At 35.0% G+C, this 9,872-nt stretch overlaps 2 protein-coding genes across 2 annotated transcripts; one reads left to right on the top strand and one right to left on the bottom strand.

Annotated features, from left to right (window-relative positions):
• The first annotated feature begins 4,606 nt into the window (after positions 1-4,606).
• Positions 4,607-6,649, top strand: LOC112715699 (uncharacterized). The gene is made up of 3 exons (XM_025767499.2): positions 4,607-4,690; positions 4,771-5,501; positions 5,583-6,649. Exons 1-3 carry the CDS (start codon positions 4,617-4,619, stop codon positions 6,305-6,307), a joined length of 1,530 nt encoding a protein of 509 aa, XP_025623284.2. The 5' UTR covers positions 4,607-4,616; the 3' UTR covers positions 6,308-6,649.
• A 449-nt stretch (positions 6,650-7,098) lies between these two features.
• Positions 7,099-9,501, bottom strand: LOC112715700 (ribosome-binding factor PSRP1, chloroplastic). The gene is made up of 5 exons (XM_025767500.2): positions 8,850-9,501; positions 8,603-8,749; positions 8,019-8,264; positions 7,593-7,701; positions 7,099-7,456 (listed from the first exon to the last, which is right to left on the bottom strand). Exons 1-5 carry the CDS (start codon positions 9,102-9,104, stop codon positions 7,326-7,328), a joined length of 888 nt encoding a protein of 295 aa, XP_025623285.1. The 5' UTR covers positions 9,105-9,501; the 3' UTR covers positions 7,099-7,325.
• Between the last annotated feature and the right edge of the window lie 371 nt (positions 9,502-9,872).

The following is a 9,872-nucleotide window of genomic DNA, read 5'->3' on the forward strand; positions in this document are numbered from 1 at the left end:
ACTCTAAAGAAACAGTTGAAGCCGTTCAAATGCACATACTGTGGAATAAAGGGACACACCAAGAGAGGATGTAAAAAGAAAAGAGCTGATGAGCTTGCTGCTGCGCTTGCAGCTGCAACAGCTGCTGTGGCGGCGAGCAAGTCCAAATCTACTCCAACTGGGAGTACACCTGCAGCTGAACCAAGCAACACCACCAATGTGGCACCACAAGTAGTTGAAGCTTCTCCTGGTGTAGCTGTCCAGAATCATGCTCAAGTGGAGGTTACAGATAACCTTCCATCACCAGCAGCTGCTACTGAGATTTACTTATCCCAACCAAATTATGGTGGGACACAAGACGAGGTAAATATTTGGTATATAATTTTTGACATTTTTTTTAGTTGCTCCTTTTTCACACTACTTTCCTAACTTACCTCAGGCCCCACCACCACCACCAACAACAACAAAAAGGCTAGATAAATTACCAACCAAAAGGAGGAGCTCACCACCACCAGTAACTACTTCTGTTGATCCCATGCAAGGAGTAAGTACATCAACATCCTCTAGATTGGCCAAATTTTTGAAATTTGTTCCAACTCTAGGGTTCAAACCACCAAGGAAGAAAAACACTAAGTAATTGGATGTTCTGACTGCTGCAGTCTGATTGATTACATATGGAATTTGGGCACCAGTTGTTTCCTTATTTTTGTTAATTTCATTCAGGAGTAGCACATAACCAGACTGTATGGTTAACTTTTACTTTTGGTAGTTATAAACCTTTAAACTTGGAGGTCTTATTGTATTCCTTTTTGGTGCTGTATTATGGTGTTTATCAGGAGCTACTCTATTGACAGTGTTTCACAATATGTTAATTATAATTAAAATATGGTTTTATCAACTTAATTGTTCTGTTATATTTATTTAGTTTGGTTATTATCTTTGTAAACTATATACACAGACCACACCAATAATCTAAAGAGTGCCCATTCATTCATACACATAACACAGTTGTTACATTTTTGCAACCACAACTAGTACAACAACTAACAAGAAAAAAAACCAACAATCCTAATATTTGTATTACATATTTCTGGCTCCTTAATTCAGCCTCCAAATTGCCAATCCTGAATGCAAGACTCACGCTCATTTCTTCATTCTTATATGCTGCAGCTTCTTCAAAATTGCCATTGTCATCTTCTACAATTTCTGCCCATTGGAAAAACCCACACCACCCTTTTTCACTACACTGTGAGCAGTAAATTTAGGGATTTAGAGGTTGGCATTAAAAAACAGAAACAACATATCTTACATACAAACTCACGTTGTAATTCGAACATCTGAAGAACGGCTTGTCTGGGTGGGTGTCCGTTCTAGACCATCAAAGCACAGGGCATTTCCCACACCCACAGCACTTTGGCACTCGTGAGGCTCTGCTACGACTAGGTGTCCTTGTCGTCGATCGAATAGAACTTCCGTCTCCCTCATTTGCATGTCCAACCATCGTTCTACCCAGCACAGCAACGACGAATGAAACGAACAGGAAAGAAGAAGAAGAAGAAGAAGAAGAAGAAGAAGAAGAAGAAGAAGAAGAAGAAGTGGTACGCTACTCCAGCAATTAGGGTTAAAAAGGGGCTCAGGGATCACATTGGGTTTCAAACTTTCCATGGCCACCTCATGTAACCGTTCCACAGTCCAGCATGGCAAAAAATTGCCACATCACTGCCGCCGGGAAGGAGCTTCGATGGAAAAGGGCGAAGGGACTAACTAGGTGCATTTTTTTCAAAGTCGAGGACATAAATAGTGTAATTGAGAAGTCAGGGACCAAATCGGTGCGTTTTGTGAATCTTAGGGATTACTTTGGTGTTTAACTCGAACTAAAAACAATAAGAAATAAGAAATAAAATCTTTATCTTGGCAGTGATAGAAACAAATCTGAAAGAGTTTGATAGAAAAAAAATCTGTAACGAAGAACATACAGAGAATTATTGTGAAATTATGTGGTTATGTGCATCTTTTTTTATAGAAGAAATGAAGGGTAGAGTTGGTAGATATGGAATAAATTTCTTACCTAATTCCTCCAACGGTAATTAACCTTCCCAACAGAGCTAGAATTTTTAGTTTCACAGGAACGTACTTTCAGAGGTGAAAGCACTTCTGGGTTAGAGGTTCCAAAAAGTTGCCAAATGTAATAATGAGACGTTCAAGACGCTTAAACAAACTTTTCTATTTCCCAACGGGAATCCCAAACACAATCGTAGTTTTGGATAGTGAAGCATTTATTATCTTTTGAGTTTTTATATATCTTTTATTAGCTGTTCTCTATTTATCACAAATCCTATCAAAATAATTGAAGTTTCGTTCAAAAAATTGTTATATGTATGACTATCGTTTAGAAATAGATATGTTAGAGTAATTAACAATACATATAAGTATCACCGTTAAGTTTTAGTTGATGAATTGATAAAAAGACATCATGTGTCCATTGGTTGCTATCTTGGAAGACCAAATTGGTACTTTTTTTTCTTTAAAAATTAATTAGTCTGAAGTCGAAATCTTCAAAGACCTAATTGTCACTTTACTCTAATTTATTCAATAAATAATAATAGCAATATTAAGCAGTATTTATTTATTATTATTTAAAAAATATTAACAGCAGTATTTATTTATTAAACAGTATTCAAAAAATAATTAAAAATGATTAAACATTATTTACTTATGATTAGAAAATAATAATAATTTATTATTATTATTCTAAACGGTATTCTATTATTAAACAATATCGTTTATTATTAGAAAAATATTAATAAATTATTAAAAAATAATAAATATTTATTTATTTATTAAAAAGTTATTATTATTATTATTATTATTATTATTATTATTATTATTATTATAACCATGATAACAATTTTTTTCCGAGACTTAAGCATAATAATGGCTAACAATAATAACAATGTCACTAACAATAATAATAATAATAATAACAATAACCGCACTACTACTACTACTAATAATAATAATAATAATAATAATAATAATAATAATAATAATAATAATAAAATTACTAGTTAAAACACAAATATATAAAATAGAAATAAATAAATTCTGGTTTGGTAAAATTACAAACCAATAATAATAATAATAATAATAATAATAATAATAATAATAAAATTACTAGTTAAAACACAAATATATAAAATAGAAATAAATATATTCTGGTTTGCTAAAATTACAAACCATTTTTTCTTTCTCCCTCAAACTCTAACCCTTCATAGTATATTTCTTCTTCTTCCACATTTGCTTCTTCACTCTTTCTCCTTCAGTAACCTTTTGTTACTCTTGCTTCCTCATTCTCGTTTTTCACTCTTCTTTACTAACGTTTTTTCACCCTTACAAGAACCTACGTTTTGGTTTTATAAGCGGATTCACCCTTCCATTACACACGTCAAGCATGCAGTTAGGGAGGCTGCCAATCGCAACCTGCGATTTGCTCTGCACGGCTAACAAACGCAGTCTGCGTTTTGCCTTCTCCAAGACTGATCAACAACTGTTCTTGTCTGTATGCAAGGGACACTTGGCACGTTTCAAAAATTGGTTGTCCTGCCCTACGAATCGCAGGTTGTGTTTTACAAGATGCAACATTTTCTTGATCTTCGTCCTACACAAAAGGCAGGTTACGTTTTGTGGCTTCTGACACTAGCAGTTCCACATTTGTGCATAACACATTATTCATCCATTTTTCAGTATTTTACCATTTTTAAATTCATTTACAAATTAATTATGAAGAGTGTCATTTAAATATTTCGCTTAAAAATGTATTTTATTTTAAAAATATTATTTATATATTAAAATTAATTATTAAAATTAATTATCATGTATTTATATATAAATATATATTTTATATTTTAATAATTAATTTTAGTAAGTGATTTTAGTAGTCAATGAATTATAACTTAAATGACATCATCTTTCTATGCAGATTCGAATATCTTTATTTTTGATAAAAAAAATTAATTTTAATGAGTAATTTTAACCAATTTAATTTTAGGGAGACACTCCCATAAAAATGTTTAAAACGTTTTTTTTATTAAATATATTTGTTATTAACTAAAATCTAATATCTATAATTGATTAAACTATATTGTTTTTGTCAAAATTTGATCAAACAAATTGATTTGGTCGAAAAATCGATAAACTAAACTTTGAACCGATTTAAATTAATATTCTTTTTTACAGAAAATGACTACAATAATCTTATTATAAAAAATGATTAAAATATGTTTATTATATATTTTTTAATTTTAAAAAATTTAAATTCTAATCCTATAGCAACACAGAAAAAAGAAAAAATTAAAATTTAGGATTCTTAATATATATATATATATATATATATATATTAATAATTTTTTATAATAGAAATATTATAATTATTTTTTATAAAAAATATTAATTTAAATCAATTTAAAATATAATTTATTAATTTTTTTGTCAAATTAATTTATTTGATCTAATTTTAATAAAAATAATATAGTTTAATCAAATTATAAGTGTTAAATTTTAAGTAATTAAAAATATTTAAAAAAAAGTTTTAATGGCCTTTATCTAAGTGGCTCATTTAATGTTAATTAAATTAATTAATGTCTCATTTATCACTACTCTTGGTTGGACGCTTGAACTACATTCTGCAACTTTGTCTTCTCAGTTTTATCAGGTATGTCTCAGTATCACTTCATTAGTGTCCATGGCTGCATGGTAATGCTGTTAATTTCTCTTCTCACTTTTCTGTTTCAGGATGACGAAAACCAACCAGAAATGTTCCAACGGTGGTGGTAGCGGTAGCACCTGGAACTGGGTTGACCCTGAAGTTTTGAATACCAAGTCAGACATCAACATCGCCAATCTCACCCCAACCAAACTCCTCCAACCAAATCATTCAAGTGTATCATTCGGACACTGCACCGACCTTGACCGTGTTTGTTACGGTTCAGGTGAAGAAGAACAAGAACGGTTCTTCTTCGTGTACAAGGCGCTTTTCACTGATTTGATGCTACCTCTTCCTTTCTCCGATTTCCATATGAGTATCCTCAAGAAGATTGACGCAGCTCCTACACAGCTTCACCCTCACGGTTGGGTCTTCGTTCGGTGCTTCGAACTCCTATGCCAGTTTCACAAACTCACCCCTACTGTTCCCACTTTCTTCTACTTCTTTCAATTGGTGGAGAAGAAGAAAGGTGCATGGCTTCATATTCATGCTCGTCCAGGTCTACATAAGCTTCTGTCTTTGGATTTGAGGTGCTTCCGCTTCAAAAACAATTTCTTCAAAGTCAAGGGGAGTGGTGGTGGTAGCTCTGTTCCTTTCTTCATGGATCAGAACAAGAACCCAAAGTTTCCTCTTTGTTGGTCTGAGTTCGTGAAGTTTCCAGATTCGCCTGTGTTTTGGAGTCTCTCTGATTCTGAGAAAGCTTTGGTCACAAAGTTCCAGAAGCTGAAAGCTCCATTCTCTTGTTCCTCTCTCATTAATGGTAACTGCATTTTCATAATCTTATTTTCAATATTTGTTTTTACTTTCTTGTTCATATTATTCTGTTGATCTGATTGTATAGCTGAGGAGTCAGAGTCGGAAGAGGAAGAGGAAGAAGCTGAGGAAGTGAAGAAGAAACCGAAGAGGAAGGAGGAAGTACTCACAAGAGAAAGAGCAGCGGAGAAGATGAAGAAGAAGCAAAAGGTTTCTGTGGAGAACAGTGCTGCTCCTCTTACTCCTCCTCCTTTGTTTCACGAACAGAACATTGTTGCAGATATTGATATGCAGCATCTGCAAGATTTTGAAGGAGAAGGAAGGGTCCTCTCCCTGTGGGATCGCCGCTTTGATTTCGACCATCACATTCGGCATCACTTGTTCTCTAGCCCTGACCAGGACAAGCTCCGCCACACCGGCCACACGGAAGTTGGACATTTCGTGAAGGCGAATGCACTGAGAATAGCAGCCGCTACTGAGTTCTTGGTAGAGGAGCTGGAAAAGAAGGAGAGGCAACTATGCAGGGTGGTGACTAAGCTGGAGAAGGCGGAGAGGGAGGTTGCTAAGTGTTTGGGGGAGCTTGAGAGGGTAAAGAAGGAGTCTGAGTATACTGAATTGTGTCTTATGAGGGAATGGAAGAAATCTGTGAGAGTGTCGTTTCAAAATGCTGTTGATCAGGTCCAATTGGGATTCCCAAAGCTGAATATGGATTCTATTATGTTGGATCCTTTCAAGGTTGTTGAGGGAGATAAGTTGGTGGATATGAAATCAAGGAGGCAAGATGGTGTTTTTGCTGTTTCTTCTGTTCTGTAAGACTCAACCAGCACTTGTACTTGGACTTCTCTAGTACTTGACTATTCTCTCGGTGTTTTTTGTTTATCAAGTTTAGTATATTAGTAAGCATTTCCTTACTTTTAATCTCCATATGTATTAGGATTTTACAAGTTTTACTTTCGACGGTTGTTTTCGCAGTTCATCAAGCTAGCTTTATGTTTCAAGAGTTGCAATATATATGTATATTATCTCACTCTGCATATACTCTTGTGATGATTACGATTTTGTGATTCCTGCGCTTGGTGCTCAGGTTGGCTTTAATTGTAATATTCCATCACTCCCTCTTATTTGAACTAGTGAAGAATTACTCAACTTTGTCAAGTGTCAATCCACATTTGTCGATCATTTTTTTTCAACAATGCTACTGCATCCATGTGTTTCAACTACTGTCAAGAAATGCAGCAAGTCACTATGTAGTACTTTTCAAAGAAATGCATCAAGAACTCTGGTTTTTCTTGTCGGCGTGCTCAATTATTCGGTTTCTTTTTTAATATTCGTCTATCTAATGCTCACTTATTCATGCCATCCACTAGCAATAAAGCTCCGGTTACGCGAATGAAATCAGCACACTGCTTGCTTGATTAACTAGCAAAGTTTTTGTTTGATTCTGTATTTCTGTCCCTATCACTTGGATTCTAGCCAACTTTTTACCTTGTAAACTATCGTCAAAATCTTATTGAATGAAGCAAAAACATCATGAACACCCTATGTTGTACAATAGAAACAAACATGGACCAACACAAAACGGATGATGACAGAAAAAGGAGGCATTATCGGAGGAAATTGCTTTTATTCTGGAATCTGGACATTATGTGCAGTCAAAACTGTGATTCATCTCTTCCATTTTAAAATCGAAAAGTTTGTTTTACACTTGTAACACCAAAGCCATCAATGAAGTTCCCTGTGCACTTCGGCCACGCAGAAGCTACCATTAGTATCCGCTAATCATGTACAAGCTCTTGCCTTCTTACATACACGGTTTCTTTTTGAATTCCTTTCATTCTTTCAGGGAGTGTTCTCTAGCTTGTTCAATCACTAAAGGCTCCAATTTCTGTGCTTCACCATCTCCTTTGGGAATAATGACTCCATAACCTCCTTCTTTTCTTTTGTATACAATATTAATCTCCCCTGAAGCAGCATAGGGAATAAAGTTAGTTACCATGATAACAAAATGTATTGAAAATAGGAGAAAAAACCAACAAAAATATGGCAAAGTAAGAAACAAAGCCACACAAAAACAGAGAGCTAGACACTAATTGCTCACCAGTTTCTTCATTTCGGAAAGCATAGAAGTCATGATCAACATTTTCGAGTTGTTCAATTGCTTCTGCCACAGTCAATGGAGGCATGTCAAAGTATTTTGTGCGGACAACCTACAAGTCAAGTTCACAACATGAGTAAAGCTATCTACCAACAGAAAAACTAGGAGTATTTCAATATGCTTGAAAGGTTTGAATTACTCATAAGTCATAATAGAACACCTATCAAATCTATTTCCACTTCCAAAACAGTTCTCATTTGTAATCCTATAATATATTATATACAATGGCCTAATATTAGGTTTTTCCTCCTGTGTTTTGAACAAGATCGTAAACTTTTTTTTTGGAATTCATGAACTCATGTAAATATGCATGCAAAAACCAAATCCAAAATGCAATTGAAGGTTATTTATCAAATATCAACTACCAACCTCATCAATTGTTTCTTCCTCCTCTTCTGCAGATATCTCTTCTTCATCCAGTGGTACCGGCTCCACAGGCTCTCTAACCTTCAACCTGTTGAAGCCCTTCATGTGCCGACCATGGTCCGACTCCTTTTCCTTTATCTTCCTCAGCTTCCGTTGGATGATTGAGGACACCAAATCTATACTTCCATATGTACTTTCTGCATCTTCCTCAGCCCTCACCACTCCGTGCCTCTTTGTAAAAATAGTTACCTAATTGATTGGAAACCAAAGAATAATGGAAACATGAATCAATGAATTGAACTGAAAACACATGCTTATATGCACAAGAGAGATCTTCAAGTGACTGATTTTTTATTTTTCTTTTACTTATTGTGTACTCAACACATCATCACCACAACATGTGATGATTCCAAAGTTAAAATATTCTATTTCTACCACTATACTATGCATAATGTTGCAAATCCATATTACCAAAGCAAGCCTTGCCCTATTAAGTGGCTTCAGACATGTGGTTTTGTTGTAAATCATAATTATATTTTAAATAATTCACATCCAATACAAAGAATGAAATTATTGGGTGACGTTACCTCACATCTACGAGTCCTGGGTCCTCTCCCAAATTCTCCTCCTCCTCGAATGGATAGCCTAACATCAACTTCCCTAACTAAGTGACTGTGCTTCTGAACGGCCTTCCCCAACTTCTCCTCCACGTGCTGCTTCACCGCATCAGTGAGCTGAGCAAAACAACAAACAGTTCATAAACAATTCATTTTTTCTTTTTCTTTTTTTCATTTTATTTTATTAAGTATCCCTAGGAACTCAGCATAGATATACCTCTAGATTTTTGCCCTGGATGATCAATTTGACGGAAGATAGTGGTCCATCCCAAGTCATGCGAACGGAGAGGGAACCGCCGCGGGTGGTAGAGGTGGCATTTGCAGCATGCTTGAGAGGGAAGAAAGTTTTGAGCTTTGTTGAGGAACTGTTGAAGTGAGGTCTGGAAAGTAGAGAGAGGGTAGAAGAACGGCCAGAAGAAGGGGACGGGGAAGTACGCAGGGTAGCGTGGAAGTATAAAGGTGGGGCGGCCATAGCTGGAATTGAATTGAAGTGAATAATTGGGAAAACGAATTGGGACAATAGATTTTAGCTTTGGGTGGTAGAGTGAGCCAGAGACACGGACGAAGAGGATGAGACTCCGAAGAGAGTGAGAGTGACAGCAAACAGTATTGGATATTGAAACGGTGTCGTTTCCTTACCGTATCGGATGAAGATGAATATTCAGAGTTGTCTCGGTGTCAGACGTGGCCACTCCTTACTTGATTTTATCCATAACTAGGCACAAAAATCTAGACACTATTTTGTCCACTTGCGCTCTCTTTTACGTTATAATTAATGCTGGAGGAACCAGCCAGTTGTAGAGTAGTAATGTAGTATATGCTCGTCAATCTTTTGCTTGTGCCTCATTGCATTACATTAGATTTGCGACTCATTGGCTGTTAGAATTAGGCTAAAGAACCTAAACAAGTCAAGGGTGGAACAATTTGACACAAATAAACTAAAGTAAAATTTGATTTATTAATCAATTAAAGTATATTTAAATGTAGTTCAAATCTACTTGTTTTAAATTTATTTTTTAAGTAATTTGAACCATGTAGATTTGAATTACACATTGATATCTAAAGCTACATAATTCGAATTCAACTTATTCGAATTACGCAGAAACATGTAATTCGAATCAAATTCTTTCTATGCACGCCATGCAACATAATTCGAAGTGGCTTAATTCGAATTACTCCAAGTAAAGTTTGAATCAGACTGGTTCGAATTACTCCAAGTACCAAGTCCTATGTAATTTGA

Source organism: Arachis hypogaea, chromosome 10 (genome assembly GCF_003086295.3).
Source record: "Arachis hypogaea cultivar Tifrunner chromosome 10, arahy.Tifrunner.gnm2.J5K5, whole genome shotgun sequence".
In the NCBI taxonomy this organism is placed as follows: Eukaryota; Viridiplantae; Streptophyta; class Magnoliopsida; order Fabales; family Fabaceae; genus Arachis; species Arachis hypogaea.